Source organism: Rattus norvegicus, chromosome 19, assembly GCF_036323735.1.
Source record: "Rattus norvegicus strain BN/NHsdMcwi chromosome 19, GRCr8, whole genome shotgun sequence".
NCBI classification, from domain to species: domain Eukaryota; kingdom Metazoa; phylum Chordata; class Mammalia; order Rodentia; family Muridae; genus Rattus; species Rattus norvegicus.
This window is the reverse complement of record NC_086037.1, coordinates 69448711-69473902: the sequence shown is the minus strand read 5'-3', so window position 1 is coordinate 69473902 and position 25192 is coordinate 69448711. Positions and strand designations below refer to the sequence as shown.

General features: G+C 48.5%; 1 protein-coding gene across 1 annotated transcript in view; it reads right to left on the bottom strand.

The window, feature by feature from the left end:
- Positions 1–25192, bottom strand: part of Capn9 (calpain 9) — a 36964-nt gene that overhangs the window by 9908 nt on the left and 1864 nt on the right. The window contains exons 2-13 of the mRNA NM_001271140.1: positions 19508–19577; positions 17329–17447; positions 14980–15113; positions 12809–12977; positions 11608–11691; positions 10111–10196; positions 6817–6894; positions 6434–6594; positions 4884–5041; positions 4529–4737; positions 1957–1993; positions 50–130 (exon numbers count right to left, since the gene is read on the bottom strand). Of these exons, the coding sequence (NP_001258069.1) occupies positions 50–130; positions 1957–1993; positions 4529–4737; positions 4884–5041; positions 6434–6594; positions 6817–6894; positions 10111–10196; positions 11608–11691; positions 12809–12977; positions 14980–15113; positions 17329–17447; positions 19508–19577 (1386 nt within the window). The remainder of the gene's footprint in view (positions 1–49; positions 131–1956; positions 1994–4528; positions 4738–4883; positions 5042–6433; positions 6595–6816; positions 6895–10110; positions 10197–11607; positions 11692–12808; positions 12978–14979; positions 15114–17328; positions 17448–19507; positions 19578–25192) is intronic.

Sequence of the window (25192 nt, the reverse complement as noted above, 5' to 3'; positions counted from 1 at the left end):
GGGCAGGGGCGGAGGTCGGAGGAGACCACGGCGGCTGGCTGCATCCTACCTCACCAGCAATTCGACGGAACAGGGCCCGGAACTGCCGCTCCTCTTCGGTTTCCTCCTCCTGTGGTGTCGGCTTTGGAAGCTGAAAGAACCAAAGAAGGTTGTGTAAAGGGCAGAGACGGGCTCACAGAGAGAAGTCTGACACACGCCTTCTCACATAAATAACAGAAGAGAAGAGCCCACACTGGACACCACGCTGTCACTGAAGGAAAAGCCAGAGAGGTCTTCCCTAGCACGTGGAAGGACCCGCCTGGTTCAATTCCCACACAACAGAAGAAAGGAATGGGACATACCCGGCAGGGAACATGCAGGTGAGCAGCAAACTGCTCCGGAGATTTAACTCGGGGGTTAAGGCAGGGGGCCTTCCGAGTGGCACGGATAGAGCTAGCCTGTCAGGCTCATTCGGCATCTCCTGACTTCTCAAAGCTAGATGAACAACTTGCTTTCATCTTGGGGACGTGAGGTTCAGTTTGAGTGACCACATGTTGGCCAGAGTGGGAACATTTGACATGGAGGTGAAGGCTAAGGGTGTCTAGGCCTGACAGGCACAGGGCTGCCATGCTCCAGCCTCATCACCTGATCCATTATCTCTCTCGGTAGAGAAGAGCCTTTCAAGAGTCTCTCCAGCACCCAGAGCTGGCAAAGGGTTTCTGTAGATTTCGGCCCATTTATAAACTGCGGCCCTAGGGGGCAGCACAGAGCAGCAGGCTCTGCAGCCCAGGAAGTTCTGACTGTTTCAGAAGTGCTGATCGTGTCTCCCTCACCCCTCGGATATTCAATATTCATCGTACAGCTTTGGATTTCACAGTGACGTTTTGAGCCAAGCATATCATATATGTTTTGACCTTATTATTTCCTCCTTTAGCCTCTCCTGTAGTAACGTCTAGACCCCTTCCTCTTTCCGGTTAGCCCCACGTCTAACTTCATGACGTATATACGGCACATGGACATATACATGTCTGTAGATAGAACGTAAGCACATCTTCACGATCCTCACAGCCCTCCTGCCATGACTCCTGGGTTCCCCAAATCAATCCACCTCATTTGTCTTACCTTCTTCTTCTCTTCATCCCCCTCCTATCCCTTCCCCTTTCCTTTATCGTCCCCTTTCGGTGTGTATATTCTGAGACAGGGTCTCTAATCCCCTGTAGGTCTTATTTACATTCACCCAGTAGCCCAGACTGTCCTAGCTGATCCTCCTGCCCCCCACCTCTGATGGGCTGGAATTACAAGTGTGTTCCACTGTGGTTATCTTCTTTTATTTTTTTAAACATTTTTATTAATTATGTGTTTGTGTGTTTAATGTATATGAGTATGAGGGTGTTGTATCCCATTACACATGGTTGTGAGCCACCATGTGGCTGCTGGGAATTGAACTCAGGACCTCTGGAAGAGCAGTCAGTGCTCTTAACCACTGAGCCATCTCTCCAGCCCTGTGGTTATCTTCTTAAGTGAAGTAAATGTGAAGGTGTTTCATCGCCATCACAATTAGCAAGGGGTCTCTTAGGAGAGAGGGAAGCCCCTCAAGAGAACTTTATCCCAAGCATCCACCTGGCCACTGTCCAGCCCCATGGTTTGTGTGGGCTGAGAAACAGAAGCTCTGGGCTGCAGGTTAGAATCAGCCAGGGTGCTTACCCAGTTGTCGTCTCTTGGATTCGATCCCCTACCTTTTGCTTTATTTTTGAGGCAGGGTTTCTTTGTGTAGCCTTGGCTGTCCTGGCACTCACTCTGTAAACCAGGCTAGCCTAAAACATTTAGAGATCCACCTGCCCCTGCCTCCCAAGTGCTGGGATTAAAGGTATGAGTTACCACTGCCCAACCCTGAGTTCAGTTTTGAATTGGTGTGAAGAAGAGTTCTAGAACCTTCAGCGGAACCCCATTCCCCTAGAGCCACAGCAGAGGACTCACCTCAGGAAGGTCAATGTCTATGTTCTCATCCAGGTCCCTGCAGTGGCAGAAAACACAGGGTCTCATTTGTTGATGTGCACCTCACTGGACTAGAGCAAGGGTCTTGCCTGTCAGAACCTGTTCAGTGTCACTCATTCAACTCCCCTTGTGTCAATATCCCCTCCTCGGCCTTTCAGCCCTGTCCAGTGTGCCACAGAGAGCGAGACTGACATGACCCTAACCCAGGGAAGCTTGCCATTCAGACCTTGAAAGCCAGAGACTGTATCAGTGGCCCCTCTTTTCCTGATAGACTCTGAAGAGGGTGCTCGAGGCGAACTGCAGAATCACAACACCTCTAAAACCCATGGAGAGGTGACACGCTTGGTCAGAGATGCTGGTAGGCCTGCTCAATGCTCATCCTTCTTGGATTGGGTCACAGAAGGACGCAGCCGCCAAGCAGCACCCTTTGTCTCTCACTTGGCTACCCATGCGGCGTGACCAGGTGCTTCAAGCTTCTACTGCCTTGATTGCCCTACCAATGTGCCTAGAGTTGTTAGCTGAGAATGAAACCTCAAATTGCTCTAGCCAGGGCATTTTATCACAGGGAAAGTAACCAAGACACTATCCCCTCCCTCATTCTTCCCTGGACACACAGGACATCATCTCTCCAGAAATGCTGATGGTTAGGGGCTGTGCTCGAGAGCCACACTAACAGACACAGCTCGGTTTGTCCTCTCTGCAGACACAGCTCAGTTTGTCCCCTCTGAAGTGAACACAGTGTTGGCTTGGGCCCTGCTTCTTTTTTTTTTTTTTTTTTTTTTTTTTTTTTCGAGAGCAGAGGACCGAACCCAAGGCCTTGTGCTTGCTATGCAAGCGCTCTACCACTGAGCTAAATCCTCAACCCCTCGGGCCCTGCTTCATTGAGGGACTATCAGGACTCAGCTTTTCAGTCCTCTGATGGGATAGAAAGCTTAGGGTAGGTTGTTGCAAGATTTGATTACACTGTGAACCTCAAGACTGTGCTATTTATTGGGGGAAAAATGTGTTTCTGGTTGTGGGATGATGGCTCAGCCCTAGCGTACACCTTTAACCCAAGAGCTTTCTGTTTTTTTTTTTTTTTGGTTCTTTTTTTCGGAGCTGGGGACCGAACCCAGGGCCTTGCGCTTCCTAGGTAAGTGCTCTACCACTGAGCTAAATCCCCGGCCCCGAGCTTTCTGTTTTTTGTAAACAGGATTAAATAAAGTTAACCAGAGATTAAGAGGCAGAGCAAGCGACCAGTATACAGGGAGAGAATATAGGGAAACAAAAAAAAAAACCATAGAGAGCAAGAGGAATGGACAGAAACACAGGAAGTAGAAGGGAGGGGCATCCGGTTTGAAGGGTTTTTGAGACAGCATGGAGGAGAGCCTTGCTTTCCCTTTTGGGACATCGGCTAAGAAGGAAGGTTAGCTGGATGCTGTCTCCGCCTCTCTGAGCTAGCATCTGCCTCCCAAGTCTTTACTGATAAAATCAAACGTTTTAGATTTTGTCGAGAACAACAGTTGGTGTCGCCCGGCTCTGTTTTGTACTGGATATGTTTGCCTCGGACTTATCTAGGTGTTCTGTGAGAATGGACGCTGAGGAACCTGTGCTCGACTTGTGTCAGCATCCAGGGAAACGCGGGAGAAATGTGAAGACCTCCTCCCTTCTGTTGATGGAGCCTACACTGAAAACCCTAACCAGGCTTCACAACTGCCCCCCCCTCCCACCGCCCATTACCCATGGTGCAACAGTCCCGTTCTGCCTCACTGCACAGAAGGTAAAGGTGGATGGGCAGCTTCTTGACAGATCTGTGCATGGTCTCTTCTTGGGCTGTATTTGGAATTCTCTAGCTCAGTGGTTTTCAACCTTCCTGATGCTGTGGCCTCATGTTATGGTGACCCCCAACCATAAAGTATTTGTGTTGCTACTTTGTAGCTGTAATTTTGCTACTGTTATAATCTATGTTTTCTGGTGATCTTAGGTGACCCCCATGAAAAGGTCATTCAAGCCCTGAAGGGGTCATGACCCACAGGTTGAGAACTTCTGCTCTAGCTAGGTTTTCCTCTAGATTAAAAAAGTGAGTTTTTATATCATGAAGCATTTCCCCTGTGTCATACACAAGGTCACTGACAGCAGTGGGGAATGGTAGCAAAAGGAGGCATCCATTTAAAAAGACCTTATTTAACACTCCATGGTGTGAGGCGGCAGCGTGAAATGGTTCACCCTCATCAGGAAGCTGAAAGAGGGCATGATTCTGGAAACTTCCAACAGTCACCTCCCCATGGTGTAAGGAAACAGGTCCAGATTCCTTATATGAACCCCTGACTCTAGAAGCTTCTTAAGAATCGGGTCTGAGACATGAAGGGCTTCATCCAAGAAGGCCAGTGAGCAGGACTCCAGGAGCAGATGGATCATCACGGGTGTGCTGGAGAAGGGATCTGGAGAGCTCTGGGATGCAAGTCTCTCTTCCCATTTCACTCTCTGAGCAGGTGACCTTTGCTAGACTCCCCAGTGGCCTTTTGGGGGTACAGGACCCAGTGAGGAAAAGGGCTCTATGACCACCACAACTCACTGAGTAACAGCTTTCTTCTCAGAGAAGATTCTCAGGCAGAAGTCAGCCTCCTGGTGTGGCTCAAAGGTGCTGGGGATGAGGATATAGTCTCCCGGGGGCAGCTGGAAGCGGCCTGAGACTTCTCTCAAGTTGATGAATGTCTTACTTCGGGCCAGAGAGGCATGGTACCTGAAAAAGTCCCTATTCAGGTGTCCGTCCTTGTCTGGGCACTGCAAGAGAAAGCAGGGGTTGTCAGGAAGACATGACTGTTCTTCATGCTCAGTTGGACGATTGACTTTTGATCATGACACAAGGTCCAGAAGCCACAGGAAGCTCAAAGCCACTGCAAGGATGCTGAGAAAGGCAGGTCCCTTACCTGGTAAATGGCATAGCCAATGGTCAGCATGTTGGCACCAAACCTCTTGAGCCTCCTGCGGTCTTTCTGCATCAAGGCTGCTAGGAAAGTGCAGCCCTCCTGGCCCTCATCCCTCTCTGTCAGAGACAGCTTTATCTGTGGGTTGGTCCAGAAGGTGTCTGCCATTTGAAAGGGGGCAGAATTACTATCACGTCCTTAAAAATACAAAATCAGAGCACAGATGGCCAGGTGCTTGATGTACTGGCACCTGAGTTCGATTCCCAGGAATCTACTCCCAAACCCCACAACTGACAAAACAAAAATAAACAAACAAAAAGCCCGGCAAGAAGGCTCAGTAGAGAAAGGCATTTTCTGTCAAGGCTGATGACCTGGGTCCTCTCAGGGAGAGGCAGAAAGCCAACTGCCAGCAGCTGTCCCCTAACCTGCGCGCGCACACACACACACACACACACACACACACACACACACACATAAACATGCACACAAACACACACACGCATGAATGCATGCACACATGCACATACACACAAACACACACATGCATGCACATACACACTAACACACATGCATGCATGCATGCACACACATGCACATATGCATGCATGTGCACACATGAACACACATACACAAACTACACATGCACATACACATAAACACACAGACAAACACACATACACAAACACACATATGCACACACATGCACACAAAGACAGGAGCCTGCACACACAAACACACACACACATGTAATACACACCAACACAAACACAAATACGCATGCACGCACACACACACACACACACACACTGAATAAACGTGGTAAATGGAAACACAAGGTGTCCCAGCGTGCATTTAGTGCTCAGATGTGGAGCCAGGCAGCCTGGTGGTCACTGGCCAGCCAGACTAGCCTACTTGGCAGGCTCTTCTGAACAGGGAGAAACCCTGTGTCAAAAACATTTGAGGACTGACAGCCAAGGTTTGCCTTTGTCTCTATACTCAAATGAACGCAGGAAAAAAAAACTGACAAAAATAAAAGTAAGATGCATGAGTCCAGCACACCTAACACCGACACAACGAAGAAAGTTACAAGATCCAACCTTTTCAGGACACACTCTCCCTGGTACCTCATGAACAGCTTCTAATCCCGAAAAGGTGGTCTTTTCCCTCCCTTTTCCCATCAGCCCTCTCACCCTACTTCCTTCATCCTCAGCAACCTTCCAAGCTCCTGCCTCATACTTCCTCCAACTTTTCTGTCATCACCCACGCAGCCTTTAAAGACTCCAACACCTGCCCCACCTCTCTGAGGTGCGGTTGGACAACAGACCCTCGTTCCCGCCAGCCTGGTGTGACTTGTCATCCACTTTATGTATGTTCCTGAACCTCATAACAGAGCATTTCCCGAGCTCCCCTACCAGCGTCCTGCCTAAGGCTCAGCTGTTGTCTCCCTGGTCATCCCAACTTTGCTGTCCAGCTCCACACACACTACCCCTTTCCATGTCCCCAGACAGATTTGCTATGGGGATAGGAGAGAGAAGGACAGAGAAGCCACCCACCCAGGAAGTTGCGGCAGCCGCCGGCGGTGGAGCCACGAACCCAGCTTCCTTGGTGGATGGTCACCTCCCACTTGTGGAGGGTGTTGTCCTCCAGGGCATCAGGCGTGAGGTTGCAGATCTCCACTTTGTCAAAATGGGTCTTGAAGTCCTCAAATGCCATCCTGAGACAGAGGGGAGGATGGGTGCTCCGGAGTGTTATGATGATGGCACTGGTCAACCATCTAACACCCTTCTTGGGAAGGAGACCCAGGGGTCCCTCCCGGGAAGAGGAAGACAGGGGGAAAGAGGGGGTAGGGAAGGGGATGAAGAAGGAAAGGGGACAAGGATGGTGGGTGTTGCCCCATGCACCCCAATTTCAAACAAAAATGGAAGGATGACACTACCAGAATTCTCCATCGTCAAGGGCGGTGTGACCTAGGCGCTTCTGCTCCTCCAGGCTCATGGAGCGCCACTCAGGAGAGCTGAGAGGACAGAGCCACAGTTCAGCCTGGGTGCTCCACCTCTCCAGGACCACACCAACTAAATATGCATGGTGTGGGGTTCATTACTCTCTTTAGTGAGGTTCACTGGGCCCAGGGACATGAAGCCAGCTCACCACTGGCTCCGGCAAGATGGTGGCTAGGAGGTGTACTTCCAAGTGCTGTGGGTAAGCGGTCCTTTCATAGGTCATTATGGGACAGTCACAAGGAACTGTGAACGCAGTAGCCCAGCTGGAGGTTACAGTTCATGAATGTCCCTAACTCACAGCCTGCCTGTGACCTGGAGCATGCCAAGGTCCTTCTGGTTTATAAACTGACCCTTGGGTAGTGCTTCTAATGCTTGTGGTGGCCATTTGAAATATGGAGTGCCCTGTTTATGTGACCAGAAGCTCAGAAAGGGTCTGCCATGGGTGAGTCCAAATTCAGGTCCCACCGAAGGCTCAAGCAGGCGTAGAACTCACTCTCAAGGAGAGCCGTGAAGGAGAAACGCTGACACCTTCGCCAGCTCAAGCTTGGCCTTGCAGTCTCAGTGCTGCGTGTTGTGATTTCCTTGCTGCCTTCTGACCCAGGAGTCTTCTGGGTCGGTTCTAGGTGCCCCAGGGGATGCTAAATCCACAAGAACAGAGTCCTGTTCATGTTTTCTTATATATTCACAGATAGTGAAGTTTGGTTTATAGATACACAGGAAGAGTTTAGCAATAATGCCTACTTAAGAGGGACAATCAGAGCAACGATGTGGCAAAAGTTACATGAGTGTGTTATCTGTTTTCTATTTACTCTCCAACTATACCTATCACTCATATCCATCTATATCATTTTGTGATATATCTGTCCATGCATTCACCCACCATCCATCTACTCACTCATCCATCTATCCATCCATTAATCCAGCATCCATCCACCCATCCGTTAACCCAGCATCCATTCAACCATTTTCTACTCATCCCTCATCTACATACCCATCCTTCAAACGTCATCTATCTGTTCACCCATTAACGTATCCATTCACCCACCTGTTGCCTATCTACACCTTCATCAGCCCATCATTTTCCATCTATCCATCCAATCCATTATCTAACTATGCATTCATCCATCATCTGACACTCGTTTCAGTTCACCATCCCAACTTATCACTGTCTAAGCATCCATTCATTAATGTATCCACCCATCCTTTATTGTCCATCATCCATGCATCCATCTTTCCATCATCTGTGCATTTGTCCATCTGTCACCAGCCTATTGTCTATCCATCAATTTACCCATCACCTGTTCATCCATCACCTATCCATCGACTCATTTGACATACACTGATGCTTCTTTTATCTACCATTCATCTATGCATCTACGTATGTATATATCTATGTATCTGTGTATGCATCTGTGTATCATCTATGTATCTATGTATCTATGTATGTATCTACGCATATATCTATGTATCTGTCAATGCATCTATGTATCTATATATGTGTCATGTATGTATGTATCTATCTATGCATCTATGTATCATCTATGTATCTATCCATGTATGTATATATCTATATATCTGCCTATGCATCTATGTATTTACATATGTATCATGTATGTATGTAACATCTGTGTATATATGTATCATGTATGTATGCATCTATCATTTATCAATCTACATCTGTCATCTATTGCTCTAATTATCCTGAAGATCTTAGAAAACCCAACATACAATGCTTTTCTTTCCTAAGTAAGCTGAACACTTTTATGTTTTTACTCCAGGGGTGAATTTTCTGGTTTCTCTGACTGTCTAAGCAGCCAGTGTCACTTTTCTCACACTTGGGGTTGTCATTAAGTGGAATAAGGTTACTTGAACACACTTGTACTGGTCTATAATACAGTGTAGGATTCACCACCCCACAAAGAATGGTGTGACAGTTAACATTTATTTCTAGAATTTTCCACATGATACTATATTTTCAGACCTCAGTCGACCATATTCAACAGAAACTATGGGTGGCGAAACTTCAGGTAAAGGGTGTTGCCATCATTTCAATCTCTTCACTTCTGTGGTGGTGCTGTGATGGTGTAACAGGTCTGTGTTCACTTGGGCAGGGTTCATGGAATCCAGAGAGGGCCCGGCAGGACAGAGAAGAGAGCTGAGGGCCTCGGTTTGCTCACTGAACCATTTTCTTCTAAGTGGGTCACACCCAGTGATCAGACAGAGTGACTAAGCTATGTCTTTGATGGGCGGCACTGGACACCAGCTCTGGTCTCAATGTCAGTCTTATTACTTCAGGTTTTCTCTCCCTCAGTTCTTCCCATTTCCACAGGCAGAGGGAAGCCAGTCTTGCCCTTCCCTTGCCGTCCTGGTCAGAGTCCTTCCCAGCCATTCCCCTTGAGATCTGGACAGGGCAGTGCAGACCAGCAGGACAAGAAAGTTGCAAGAGGGTGGAAAGGCCACAGCTTCTCAATTCCCTGTCACCTGGATCACTGTCCAAAGGACAGGTGGGCACAGCCCTGAAAGCACAGCCTTCCCATATTAGCAGAGCCCAGTAAGGGGCCAACTTCCTGTTCTCCTTCTGTTTCTGTGTTAGACTGTGGGCTTTTAGCCAGTGATCAATGGCTGATAGAGAACCTAAGAGTGACCTGCAGTGTTTCAGGGATTCTTGGCCTCAAAATACACATGTACACCCTTACACACACACACACACACACACACACACACACAAAACATGTATGTGCATGTGCACATGCACACATATACCCTAACACACATATATACATGGGCACACATGCACACATGTACATTCACACATACCCTAACAGACACATACACATATGTGCACACAGGTGTACACACACTTGCACACACATACCCTAACACACACATACATGTGCACACAGGCGCACACACACATGCATGCACATACCCAACACACATGTACACATACATACACACATGCACACACAGTCAGTTATAACTGGAGCCATATTCCTTCCTGTTACCCCAGTGACAACAACACATCCATCAGCAACGTGATCACGTGACAGGGAAAGAGCCATCCTGAGAGTTGTTTGTCAAGGATCAAGTTTGACATAGGTGTTCTAAGTGATGAAGTAGGACGCAGAGGCAGTGCAGAGAGTTCTGGGACAGGCCAGTCCTCACAGGTCACCCTGACTATGTGCGCCTGGGAACTGGCCACAGAGCAGGAATGGAGGGGAACCACTGACCTGTCGCTCCATGGCCCGTTCCATTCCACCTGGCCCCAAGGGTTACGGACTCTGATGAGCTTGATTCTCTGGCCGTGGAAGTTTACCTGCAAGGAAAAAGCATCAAATAAACATGGTGTCCTCACCATGAAGCTTTTAGCAACCCGTGATGCCCAGGGGTCCATCTGTATGTACAGCTGTCATTATCCAAACTCTTGTGGAAAGCACAGTGAAGATGTGTCACACACACTCATGTCCCCCTTTGTGCCCACTCCTTGCTTTTCTGAGACAGGGCTCACTATATAAACCTTCACCGGAGTTGGTCAGAGAAGAGTCTTGCTGTTGGTGTAGGTAAGCCTGAGGCAGTAGGAGATAAATCAGCCATTCCTGAGGACTGGGTAGGGAAGGGAGACTCTGAGGAAGGTTTTAGAGGTTACAAGGTATCCAGAGACCTCAGTCTACTGTCATATGCTGAATGAGAGTGGAATTGTGACATGAAAGATCAAGTCAGGTGGGCTGGAGGCGTGGCTCAGTCAGTAGGCTGCTCCAGTGAGTAGACTGACTGCTTAGCATGCAAGAATTCCTGAGTTTGATCCCCAGAATCGCATAAACCAGGTGTGGTGGCATGCACCTGTTATTTCATATTTTCATCTCTTGGGTGGTAGAAGCAGGGGGTCAAAAGGCCAGCCTCCACTACATAACAAGTTCAAGGCTAGCCTAGACTATATAACAAATTTGAGGCCAGCATAGGATTCATGAGATTCTATCTCAAATAAACAAAACAAAACAAGTCTCAGAGGTTAGAAGCTCAGAGCTCTGTAACCATACAAGCCAACTCTTGTATGGCATGATCAAGCACCTTACCCAGGACGGAACACAGAAGCAAGTGGACCAAGGTGAGGAGAAGTCATGGGGCTGACCTCAGATTGACCTGCCTACTCAAATGAGCAGGTGTCTCAGCATGGGTGATGGGAACAGATGCAGGACCGATCTCAATACATTCATATAACAATCGCACATCTGTATGCATATCTGTATAGTGAATATGTACAGATGTGCCTGTATACATAGTTCATGTGTTTATACCTATATAAACTTCATATGTACATAAAGAACATGAATATATGTGTGAATATGCCTAGTCTCTACATACATGTGCATATATAATGGCTATACATATCTGTATGCATTTAGAACAAATATGCAAAAGTGTGCACATAAGCATACATGTATACATGCATACATGTACATGTATGATTATATTTATTGATTTGCTCCTGTAATGGCTGTGTTCCCCTTGTATATGACTGCTGTGAAATTGGGAAATGATTAATTTATAAACACTAAATCTGCAATTCCCCCTACGATGAGTGTGGTGCGTGCATGGACTGCCCTCCTCCTCCCTGGCTCCTGTCTGCTGTTTCTTACCACAGCTTACCCGTGTTAGGTGTGATGTCCTCTGCTGCTCAACACACCTAATCCCCCACCTCTGTCCCCTGCAGTAGGCCCTGCCCCTACCTGGTCGAGTCCAGTCACAGTGTAGGCATGGCCCTTAATGAGGCCCAAAGGTGTGCGGGCTTCAGATTCTGAGGCATTCAGGGTCTAGAACAGAGGAAGACCAGAGTTAGGTCCGTCATCTATGCCAGCTTTCCCCTGTGTCAGGCCCAGCCTCATCCCACGCCTACCTCAGCACATCCCAGCCCTCAGCTCCTCAAGGGCAGCCATGTATGTAGGCCTTAGAAACTGGGAGGACAGGACTCGCTAATAGGCTAATCAATGACGCACAGCAAAGCTAATCTCTTTCCAGAGTGGGGGACTCCCACAACTGCAATGAGTCTACCTTTCTGACCCCAAACAGAAACCAGCCACCCGAGTGATAGTTTAGTGACTGACACCCACAGTCACACGGGGAGAGGCCTTCCTTGGTGACATGTGATTTGCTCATGAATGTGAACCTATAGGAAAAGTGAATGATTCACACACACACACACACACACACACACACACACACACACACACACACACACACACGATCTTTGCAGTTAATCCAAGAAGAAAGGGGAAACTTGATTAGATTTCAAAAACAGAGGGTATGAAATTTTATCTCTATGTGTATTTCTATGCATAGGGGAATTAGAAAACCCCCCTTAGCTTTCTTTCCAGTGGATTTTTCACAGTGTAGAAATAAAAGGAACATGTTTCAGAAGAGCTGTGGATTCCCTTCAGTGGGTAAATCCTGCCCAACAGCAGTGGTTCTGAGGGCGGCCAGGGCCCTGGCTGGTGTGGTACTGGGGAAGCAGCCCCGAGCATGACAGGAGAGACAGACAACTCTGCCTCCAGGCACCATGCGGAGTTCCACCTGGCAGCAGGTGTATTTGCCCATTGCCACCCAACAAGTGTTAATACGAGTTTGTGTTTGCTTGTCCGTTAGAGACAGTCTCGTGTCATGTCGTGTCAGCTCGTTCTGGCATGTAATGGAAGACGACTTTGAGGTTAGGGCTCTCCAGCCACTGTCTCTTGAGTGCTGGCAATAACAGGTATATTTCACTAGCCTGGTTTACACAGTGCTGGGGCTGGACCCGAGGGCTGCCTGTGTGCTAGGTAAGCGTTCCACCAACGTGTGTTTTAATTAAAGATGACCCCCTTCCAGATACTCATGTCCCCTCTGGGTTGCTATTTCTGTCTGTTGGTGTTTACACAGGGCCGGCCAACCCCTTACATCTATGGAGCAGCCCAGCAAGGAACCACGCCGCAGGGCCTTCTCCAGAATCTCGTAGAAATCCTCTGGTGCCTCTCGGATTTGGAAGTTCTCAGCCACACCCCCGGTGAAGTCCTCCATGGCTTCGATGGCGCTGCCCCCCTTCAGTGCCTCGTAACTCCCGTTCAGCCTACAAAGACGGCAGAGAAGATTGTTTGAGGGAGTGGAGGGACAGGAAGAGGGGCAGGATGTGGTCAGCTCACACAGCACCATCCAGACTCGGTGAGGAGGGGTGGTGGGGCAAGCCCTGGTACTAGCGAATATCGACCGAGGCTGACACCTCGAGGGGACAGTAGTCCGTGCCAGTCCCGCCATCTTCCTCACAAACATCGTTTTTTTATGTTTAAATGCTCAGTTATTTATTCGTTCTCCTGCTTCAGCCTCCCAAGTACTGAGATTACTTTTTTATTGTTGTTGTGGTGATCTTGCCTTAGAGCTGGGCATCAGTCACAACGCCAGCTTCATCTTGGGGTGTGTGTGTGTGTGTGTGTGTGTGTGTGTGTGTGTGTGTGTGTGAATGTATATGATTGTGTGTGAGCCAGACTCTCACTCCATAGAGCAGGCTGGCCTCGAACTCATACCAATCCTTCTGTCTCAGAATCTTCAGTTCTAGGATTGTAGGTGTAAGTTACCAAGCCTGAGGGGGGAAAATTGGAGACAGAATATTGTTGTATAGCTCAGGCTAGCCTGAAACTCAATATGCAGACCAGGCTGAGCTCAAACTTATGGTCATTCTCCTGCTTCGGCTTCCCCGGAGCTGCAGTTACAGGCATTCATCACCATGTCCAGCTTCCTCTTGATGTGTGTGTGTGCACACGTGTGTGTGTGTGTGTGTGTATGCGTGCATGAATCTATGTGAGTAGGTATGGTGCATATTCACATTTGTGTATGAATGCACATGCCTGTGTACACACACAGAGGCCAGAGGAGGACATTGAGTGTCCTGCTCTATCATTCTCCTCCTTATTCTGAGACAGGGTCTTTCCCTGAACCTGGAGCGAGGCTGGAAGCCAGCAAACCCCAGAGATCCTCCTGTCTCTGCTCCCCACAGCACTGGGGTTATAGGCATTCATGACCTTTTGCGTTTGTGTGCATAGCCTATGTACACACACATGCACTTCTCGTCACTGCTCTGGTGGGATCATCACACATCTACCCTGTGTTCTGGTGCCCTCCATTAGCATGTGTAGAATCCCTTCCACACTGGTGAGTACTATTACCCTCCAACAGCCAGCAGCTGGCTTCTCTACCTGCCCTCCATTTCACCAGTGCTCAGTCACTGTGTGGACCACTGCATCAGCATGTTCTGCCTAAAGTGAGATATGTCCTTATCTACCAGAGCACGTCCTTTGATCTCTCAGATGTGTGTTTCTAGGGTGATGAAGGCGCCCACTGTCTTCCTAACTGAATCAAGTTTCATTTTATACATTTGTGATGTGGTTGGAACTTAGTATTACTAGCAGGCTAGAACTGGAGGTCTGAGGGAATTGGGACCATTTGGCTAGGGATTAGACATGACTGTGCTACTTATGCGAAGTTCCTGGACTGGTTCAACAGCAGAGACAGGAAGTGGAGGGTTCGAAGCTGGGGCTGGAAGGAGAGGGAAGGGGCTCCAGTGTCTTTCGGGGACTGGGTTTTACTTTTGCAAGGTAGTCACTGCTACTGAGGGCAGGTGCTATGGTTGGTCACATGGCAGCGATGCCCTTGAAATGTTATAAGGGCGAACTTTATGACAAATTTTAAAAGGAGGGAAATGAACACTTGGGGACAGCTGCTGTCTTTCCACTGGCACAGCTTAAAGCCACACAGCTGAGCTGTGGCAAACCCTGGTATGAGACCTGAAGAACCATTGTCCCACATGGGCACAGCCAGGGGCCTTCCTTCCTCCTAGCATCTCTCCTGCCAGCATTGCCAAGGCCAGATCAGCAAGGCAGAGAGACAGGAAACATGGCCACCATGTTTGAAGCTGGAAATGTCTAGGTCATCTCATGAGAATGGCCTAGTGTACAAGTCCCTGAGCACTGGTGACCATTCTTCCCTACCTATTGATTGCATCCCAGTCTCTCCACCAAACAACCCTGTGAGGGGATGAGTCCAGGCTTCTAGGAGCAAGGGGAGGGAGCCCCACTTACTTGGCATAGGCTTTCTCCAGCAGTGCGCTCCAGAACTCATTGTGGTCGGCAGAGTGGAGGAAGACCAGGCGATCCCGAAAGGTAGGCAGGCGGTCATCAATCACCACGTCCAGCCACTCACTGTGCTGCCAGAACTAGTGCCCAGGGCAAGACATGGTGACAAGGGTGAGTCACACTGAGGTGTGGGCCCAGCAGCAAATGCTAACTCCATGGTTCTTCCCCCTGAGCAAACTGCCCTAGTGTTCCAAGGAAGATCTCATCTGCTGCCACATCAGAGCTGCATGGATGTTGTGACAAGGCCATCTGGGTCTCACAGCAGGGTAACCTGGGCTTTGTTCACTCAGCATATACTGGGCCTTCACCCACCATGAAAATCAATTCCAGGACTGTGTCACCATGGAGGTGGGTAAGGGAGAAGTCAAAGTAGACACACATGCCTGTGCTCTGAGCTAATGCTGGTGGGCAGATGTGAGAGAGAGGATGTAAGATGTGAGATTAGTTCTGTTCACACCCAGTCCAGTCTCCATTCACGCTTCCACTCTGCTTTTGCCTTTCACCAACCCACATTTTCCCGCCCACGTAGGTGGAGCCCCAACACGAATGTGTTTGGATTTGGTTTTCCTGTGTGCCGTGATTATAGACATGAGGGGCATATGGGTAATGCACCTGAGAGTTTGCATATGTGAGCACATGTGTGTGGGGGCGTGAGTACCTATATACATACATGTAGTTATGAACCTGAATGTCTATGTTCATGTACATGCATGAGATATGTGTTCATGTGCATGTATGAGATATGTGTCCGTGTGCATGCACATGTATGCACATGCACATGTGAGTGTGTACATTTAAAAGTGCATTGTGTAGGTGTCCTAGCCAGTATCAGCTGTCAACCTGACAAAGCTTAGAGTCATCTAGGAGCATCTTCATAGGGGAATTGTTCAGATCGGATGACCCGTGGCCATGTTGGACTGTGACTGACGGGGGAGAGCTCCGTACACTGTGGACAGCACTGTCTTCAACAGAGAGTCCTGGATAATATGAGAAAGCTAGTGAACTGGTGCGCAAACAGTAAGCGGCACTCCTTCATGGTTTTTGTTTAAGTTCCTGGCCTGACTTCCTCTCAGTGATGAGTTATGGGTTATGAATAAGGAATATGAGTTCTTTATGAATTAAGGACAGCCTTATGAAACTGTAAGCCAAATAAACCTTTTCCTTCCCTAAGTTACTTCTCATCCAAGTGTTTTACCACAGAGACAGAAAGAAGGAAACTACAACAGTGGGTGAGTTTATCTGTGAATATGCAGGTATGGGACAGAATGTGTGTATGTGAATATGTGGGTGACTATATATATATATATATATATATATATATTACACATACACCTACATGTACTATACATATACTACACATATACATATACAATACTACACATATATTACACTTATACAGAGTATACACATGCATAACATACTAAACATACTATACACATACATAAACATATATACATATTATATATATGCATATACACATACATATACCATACTATACTATACATACATATACTATACATATACTATACACATACAGACACATACACACATACTATATACACATACATATACTATATACATATATACTACACATACACATACATATACTATATCCACATACACACATACACATGCTATATACATACATATACTACACATATATACACATATACATATAATATCCATATATACACAATATATTATACTTACACATACTATACATACACATACATATATTCTATACATATATGCATATACATACACATAGACATACATATGCATATATATGTGTGTGCATATATGTGACTTAGCACATTTATTATGTGTACTGTGTGTGAGTCTATAGTTTTGTTAAGAATGTGCATTGCTTACATGCATGTGTGTGTTTGTGAGTACAGGTATATGTGCCCATGTGTGTGGGTGTATACACAAATGAACATGTGTTTGTGCTCATCTATGTACTGTGTGTGTTTACGTAGGTGGAAAGAGATGGGCAAAGGAAGCAGGAGCACAGCAGGGACAAGCCTCCCTGTGCAGCTCAGTCATACGAGCTCATGGCTGTTTTTCAGTTCTATGTTTGACTTCTTTGCTTATGAGAAGAGCTCTGGAAAGTATACTGTATACTTCCCTCTCCCTGTGCTTGCTTCCTCTGGAAGTCCCCCAGGGAGATCCCATGTGGATTGGCACCACGACTCATACACTGTCATTGAGCTTCCGGGTTGTCAACAGCACACAGCTGTACACACTGTCTCCTGGGCCACCTCCCATCGCAAGCAAACCCAAGGTTTCCCTCACCTGGAAGTGAAATATCCCAGCATAGCCAGAACCAAATCCTTGGTCCTGGGGTACCACTCTGGCCAGTGCTTTCTGATTGAGGGTTAGGGAGGCAATGGCGGCCAGGAGCCAGCAGTCTCCTGCAGAGAGAAGGTCACGTAACATCACTCTGATTCCCAGGAGTCAAGAAAAAGCGATGTCCGAGGGGTGTGGAGCCTCCTCTGTGATAGCAAATATCTCTGTCCCTCTGCCTGCCCAGCCTGCTCTTCCACCCTGTTCTGTGGTTGCCTCCTGGATACTGTGGCGACGTTTGCTAACTTGTTTCAGACACAGGAGCCACTGCATCTCATCATCATAAGGTCTCAGAGGACTAGGGTTACGCGATGTGTCACAGTAGCTCTGTGGCAGTGGGTGGGGAAAGGGTCTCAGAAATGACCTAGTGGTGCCTGTTGCAATCCTGAGCTGTGAGCAGCAACAGCTCCAAGGTGGCTCCTTTGCCTTCCTTTACCCCTTCTTGGCTTTCCTCCTTCTTTCTTTCTTTCCTTCTTCTTCCTCCCTTCCTCCGTCCCTCCATCTCTCTTCCCTTTCCTCCCTTTCTCCCTTCTTTCATTCTCCTCTTTTGTGACAGGGTCTCATTCAATAGACAGGCTGGCCTGGACACCAGCCTATAGCCTAGACTGGGCTTGGACTAGTAGCAATTTTTTATCTGCCCATCAACCCATCCATCATCCATCTATCCATCCATCCATCCATCCATCCATCCATCCATCCACCCACCCAGCCATCACTAATCTACCCACGCATCATCCACCTGCCCACTTCTTCCATCCATCCACTGACCATGCATGTACCATTTATGCATCAATTGTACTATCTACCACCTGTCAACCATATGTCATATCTGTCTAATTGGTATGCTCTACTGACTTTTTATGGTCTATCTATCAATCTATCAACCATTCATCTGTATTATCAATCATACATATTTACTATCTACCATTTATTGTCATTTATCATCTAATTATCTACTTATTACATGTGATCTGTCTTTTACAATCTATCTCTATATATTATGCTTTCAATTTATCTGTCTTCTATCATCTATATATCATCTATCTATTGACTATTAGCTATTGTCTGTCTTCAATCCATCATCTGCATATCTCCTTCCTCCCTCCCTTCCGTCTAGTTAGCTGTCGCTAGTTTGGGAAGCTGGCTTTGGGATTCTCTATGGAGACAACTCAGATTCTCCTTGAGATTCCGGACGATCTGTTCTCACTACAGTGACCACAGTGTTAGCCTGGGCTCTGGGTAGCTCGATCTAAACAACACCCTTCCTTCTTCAGCACATACCGTGCAGTCTTTGTTTGGCAGAGTCAGCAAGAATAAGCTTCACCTATTTTTTTTTAAAGATTTATTCATTTTACTTATACGAGCACACCGTCGCTGTCTTCAGACACACCAGAAGAGGGCATCAGATCCCATTACAGATGGTTGTGAGCCACCATGTGGTTGCTGGGATTTGAACTCAGGACCTCTGGAAGAGCAGTCAGCGCTCCTAACCGCTGAGCCATCTCTCCAGCCCCACTTTGCCCAGTTCACCCTAATTCCTGATGCTGCTGTGAGGGTCACCAGGGTCCCCTGTAGGAGGAATATTGTGAGCATGGAAGCTGCTGGCTAGAATCACGGTCTCTGTGGCCAACACGGTTTTGCAATCTGACTGCCCATCTGTCACTAGTGACCTTGGACATACTCCTTGGTTCCCTTGCCTCAGTTCCTCATATGCAACATTGGGAAGGCAGCTGGGAAAAGGGGCAGAAGTGTGCAATCTTAGGGAGAGAACATGACAGGGAACAGGCTTACAGTGTGGGCGACACTGAGCTATAAAACCATGAGCCACCATTGTGGGGCCAAAGGGTCAGGAGCCTCTGAATCAGGTGCTCTCTGGGGAGACTCACCTCTCTGGGAACTTTTAGACAGGCCCAGAGCCCAAACACAATGCTACCAGAAAAGCAGGAGTGCGGGGGCTAGAGAAGCCTCTGGACTCTATGCAGGGAAGGCACCTGCAAACCAGGGAGGGAGAGGCCCAGGTTGGGCCTTGTTCTGCCAGCCCTGTATCCTGATCCTCAGGGGCCTGAGTGACTCTGGCTCTGGTGGCACTTAAGTGTGATCCCCGGGCATCCCTCTCCTCTCTACTTACCCAGTTCCCCTTGGCAGATGTCGGTCCTGGTGGCCCCTCCCAGAATGAATTCTGGGTTTTCCACAATTTCCTGGAGGAGTGAGAGCATCTTAGGGAAGGCTCAAAGCAGCCACAGCCCTGCCCAAGGGAGACTCATGCACTTGACTTTTCCCTGAAGAAAGCCCCAAGGAGACAAAAGCTGCCAGGGTTTATGCTCTGGCCTTTCTGGGCTATGCTTAGTCCAGGGGACAGCCTGACTCCACTACCTTCCTCTGTAGAAACTCTCGCCATGTCTAATGAGGAAGTGGGATGTCAGTCAAGTATCAAGACCCCTGCCTCAGTCCTGGGCCAGACACAGGCAGGAGCCAATCAGTCCTTGACCATGAGAACTGCCAGTTCTGGGCCTTCAAACTGTTCACCATGTGATGGGCACGTGATCTGGCCCCTCAGGCAGGATTGCCACACCCTGCCCAGCTGCCCTCTTTTTCCCCAGTGGATTTTCTATATCCTCATCCCATTGAGAGGGGTGTTCGTATATCAATCAGAATTTTATTCACACGTACCATGCACACTTTATTACGTATTACTCCCCCATTATTCGATATTTTATGTCATCATGTATATTTTGTGTGTATAAATATAAGTATGTAGAAACAACATGGAAAACTACTTAAAATATTAATAAGTAAAAGCAATTATATAAGGCGTGGGTTTTAGGAGACAGGGTCTCACTAGGTAGCTTTAGCTGTCTTAGAACTTGCGATGTGGATCAGGTGGCCTCAGACTCACGGCAATCTTCACACCTCTGCTGCCCAAGTGCCAGAATTAAAGGCACGCACCACCGCCTCTCTAATATGTGAATATGATTGGACAATGCTGCTTGTTTTCTAATTTTGGGCCCCAGAGCTGGTTGCCCCAGAGATAAGGAGAGAGTCTGCACTGACACCACGTGACCCTGCCAACTTATTTCTGATTGGTCAATAAAGATGCCAACAGCCAATAGCTGGGCAGAAGAGACATAGATGGGGTTTAGATCTCGAGGGCTTGGGGTGGAAGAGGAACCATGAGGAGGAAGAGTGCAGGAGGAGGAAGGAGAAGCCGCTATGGGTTAGAAGTCAAGAGAACATGGCCGCGTGCGCTGGCCAATTGGGGTTAAGAGCAGCCCAGGGGAAACACAGTAATAACTCGGGGTTATCGATAGGAAAATAGATTCTGACAGCACAGAGGGTAGACATCTGCCCGGCTCTTGAGTTGTTTAAGGCTTGTTGTAAATATAAAGTTTGTGTGTTAAATAGCGAAGGTGGAGTAGAAACCTCCGACTGCGATTAAATACTTTCAACGCCATATGTATATGAGAAGGAATGAGGTCACATGATAGGAAGCAGATGAGCGCAGTTCCCTGTTACTCCGCACCAGTGCAGCGGGGTTCTGAGGACCCCTGACTTGGCAGAGGTGATAAATAGTTCCAATGGGAGCCGTCTCTGACCAACCATGTCTGAGCCGGCCCCCCAGAGCTGAGGTTGGAATCCAGGTTTCACACAGGCTAAGCAAGAGCCCCGCCACCGATCTACATCCTAACTTTATTTTGCTTCTCATTTTGAGATAGGTCTCTGTACGTTATCCAAGCCGGCCTTGCACTCCTGAGTAACCCAGGCCAGCTTTGAACTTGGGATCCTTCTGTCTGAGCCTTCTGGTAGCTGAGGTTATCTCACTGGCACCGCCTCCCGTATAGGCTGCTGTCTGTCCTTGGGTGGGGCCACAGCATGGGGGCTTGCTACCCATCCTGCTTGTTCTTTCCCCACTGTGACACCTGAGCCCTGCAATTTAGAGACACTGTTTCTGGGCAGAGAGAACTGGAGGATTTGTGCTAACTCCAGAATAAATCTGCTCCTACAATCAGTGTGCCTCAGCTTGCCCTAGGGTTAATGTCCTGATTTCTTTCTCTCTCTTCCCCCCCCATCCCCCTTTCTTGCTCCCCCCTCCCCTTTCTCTTTCAGGATTTTTGAGACAAGGCCTCAAGGTGTAGCTTAACCTGGCCTCGAACTTGTGATTCTCCTACTTATGCTCTCTTCTGCCTTTCTGGGTGTCAGGCTCTGTCCCTGGCACTTCAGCCCAGCACAATCCTGAGAAAGAGGAAGTCCGTGTGATCTCCAGGAGAGACCATCAGTCAGCTGTCAGGGCAGGGAGGAGAGCACTGTGTGAGCAGGATGCTGGACCAGAAGCCTCACCTTGGGCCTAGGGGAAGCTAAAGTGAACAGAAACCTAAGCCTGTGCAGGAGGAATCCCCTAGGAGGTCCAGGAATGGGAAGAGCCTAGCTGGAGGCCTAGAAGGACATGCTGGACAGACAGAGGGAACTCACCTTAACCGGAGCAGGGTGACATCAGAGAGGAAACAGAATTGCTAAAGCTGAACTGAGGATTGGCCAGGGGGGTGGGGGTGGGGGATGGGGGTGGGGGGAGGGATGGGGGAGGGGCAGAAAGTCCCAGGAATCTCTAACCTGATGCTTGGGGTATCTCCAGCTGCAAATCTCCCTAACGGCCAGAGGTGCCTGCTCCCTCTCTGGGCTTGCATCCTAGGAGCATGATGGGAGTGAGGAGTCTATAAGGCCAAGGGCATCCTAGACAAGGCTGGGGTGAAAGCCATGAGGCTCCCAAGAGGTGGCAGTGGTGGTGGTGGTGAGGGCGGGGAGAGCAGCCTCCCAGGTCAGGGCTGTGTGTCTTTATTTGTTTCTAAAGTGTTCCCGTGACCTTAGGGGGATGGGTTCAGGGACAGGCTGTGCTGTTGGCAGTGCCAGAAACCCAGGCCTGGCAGAAGAAGAACTCAGGAGGCCAGCTTCTCCCAGAGACACCCGTCGCCTGCAAAACCCTTTGCACGCACACACACACACACACACACACACACACACACACACACACACACCATACAACCCTTTTTTCCCCCTCCCCTAGCACTGGCTGATGTGAGTCTTTTACTGAAGCTGGGCCGGTGATCAAGGCGATGATTAATTTCTTGTGCCCATTTTTCCCCCCCTCAGATTCCTGACGTGACTTAATTTAAAAAATTGGTAATAGGTAGATGCGCACCCTGAGGATTTAAAGTAGAAATAATAATTGATTATTTTTAAATTTAAAAGTTTATGTTTGTGGGGTTTTAAAAGAGATTCTTGTAAGATTACTTTTTAAGACGAATAACGAAAGAATCGATCCTTTTCTCTGTAACTGCAGATGGCAGCCTGCCAGTGAGAAAGTGGCAGAGAAAAATTGCCTTGCCTGCTTACACTTTGCTAGTGTACAGGACACGCACAACTTCTCGTACCGCTGTCAGCCCCAGCAGACTTGGAGTCTACCCATTAACTGACCCCACCCTCGATGCCCGGGACAGACTGTGAGGCAGCAGAATGGCTCCATTTTTGTGTCTCAGAGCGGCTGTGTGGTCCTGTCTATTCAGCAAGGCACAGATGAAGGTTGTCTCCAACTGCTGTCCCCTCCTGAGCAGAAGTCTGGTATGTCCCCTCCCACCCTGCCCCACACTGGCTTCTCCCCACCCCCATTCTTCTCCACTCAGTGGTTCCACCCCTGGGCCACCTGAGGGTGAGTCTAACTGCCCACCCCTCTGATGTCACATTGGCTTTGCCTTCCCTTTCCCCAAACACAGCTGTGTTTGACAAGAAGGAGGGTCACTCTGCCCACAGCAGATAAAGCGGCCTGGCCTTTGCTATTGAGACGGCCTCTGCAAGAGATTTGTACTCCGCCACAGGCTTTCTGGAGGCTGAGGAAGCTCGGACCTCTCTGTACCCCTCTGCCCTGCCTCAGGTCTTACACTTCCGCATTAGCAGGACAAGAGGAAACTCGGGGTTCACCACAGTCTGGAGGGCCAAATGCAGAGAACAGGCTCCCTGACTAGGAAATAGATGAGTGTTTTCAGGGGACCACACACACTGGAGAGGGCAGATCCAGTTCTGAAAGAACCCACAAGGAGAGGCTGTGTGCAGGAGGCTGAAAGACTGAATGGGATGATGGGAGGCATGGCTCAGCCTCAGCTTCAGCCAGGGAAAGGCAGGGAGACAAAAATTTTGGGCACCTTTGCAAGGGGCATGTGGCAGTCAGTTAGGGCCGTGCTTCAGGGCCTTGGCCTATAAATAAAAACTTCCTGGTGTTGGTCAGCTCTGGGTGGGCAGTGGTTCTCAAACTTCCTAATGCTGCAACCCTTTAATGTAGATCCTCACGCTGTGGTGACTCCCCACAACCATACAATTATTTTCATTGCTGCCCCATAACTGTAATTTCCTACTGTTATGAATTTTGGTGTAAATGTCTATGCTCCCCAATGGCCTTAGGCAACTCCATGTGAAGGGGTCATTCGACCTCCCAGAGGGGATCATGTGACCACAGATTGAGAAGCGCTGGATAGAGCATGGCCACATTGCAATGCAGAGGATTCTGCCCGCTGGGCCTGAAGTCCGGAGCAACTCTATAGGAGCAGGAAGGCCTTGGCAGGGCAGAGAGTACAGAGTGGGAAGAGGAACAAGAGCTTGGGCAAGCTGAGGATGGGGAGCAGAGGGGACCGCATCTGGGGACACCCAGAGTCCTGGTGGTTTGCTGAACCTGCACATCAAGCCTTCTGCTGCACCCAGGCCCTAGGCCAGACTCCCACATATAGCAGAGTTGTTAGAAATCCATATGCACAGGATACATGCCAACACATGCGTGTGTGTACACAGACCACATGAACACACAGCCACACATGCATAGCACATGCAAATACACATGGGCACTGTATTCACAGAGGCATGCATAGCACACTTGCAAATATGCACTTGTATGCGCAAAATATACACACATACATATATATACATACACACATATACACACATATACATATACACATACACACATATATACATATACATACACACATATACAAACATATGTACATATACATACACACACACACACATATATATACATACATGCACACACACACACATGTGTTGAGCGTGTGGCTAAGGCGGCCCCGGTAAGTCTGCCCCCAGAAGCTTCTAGAGCAACTCCTTCCAACCGTTCCTAATCAGGCAACACAGGAAACATGAGTGTGCGTGGCGTCCTGAGGTGGAAAGAAATCTGCCCAGGGCCGGAAGTGAGCAGGCCAAGCTGTAACTCTCCTGGGAGGAGGCATCCACATCTTGAGAACAATTTCTCAAGACCTTGGTTTTCAGCAGTTCCCAGGACTGAATGAACTGTACCTGCAGTCCCTGGCTGGGGCAGCAGCTCCTCACTGGAGGAAATGCACCCACAGCCCGGGCAGCTGCTTCCCACTGGGTACAGAGCACTCACAGCCTGGGCAGCAGCCGTGGGTCTGCTTGTCCTCGTCCTGAAGGCTGGAAACAAGCCTGAGAAGACTCAAGGGCTACCAAAAGCTATCAGAGGACACATGCTTTTCACATTAAAAATGTCCATTTTCTTACAGAGCAGTGGGCGTTCCACTCATTCACCCACATGGTCCACCTTTACTGCCATTGGCCTCATGCAGAGAACCAAACTAACTTACAGTGACTGCCAGGTGTTGAGAGAGAGAGAGAGAGAGAGAGAGAGAGAGAGAGAGATATCCTGAAAGCCATCACTAGGTTCTACCAGCACTGAACGCTGCTTGCCGTCCCCCCCACCCAATTAAGACATCAAAATAGTACTCAAAACCACACCCTCCCA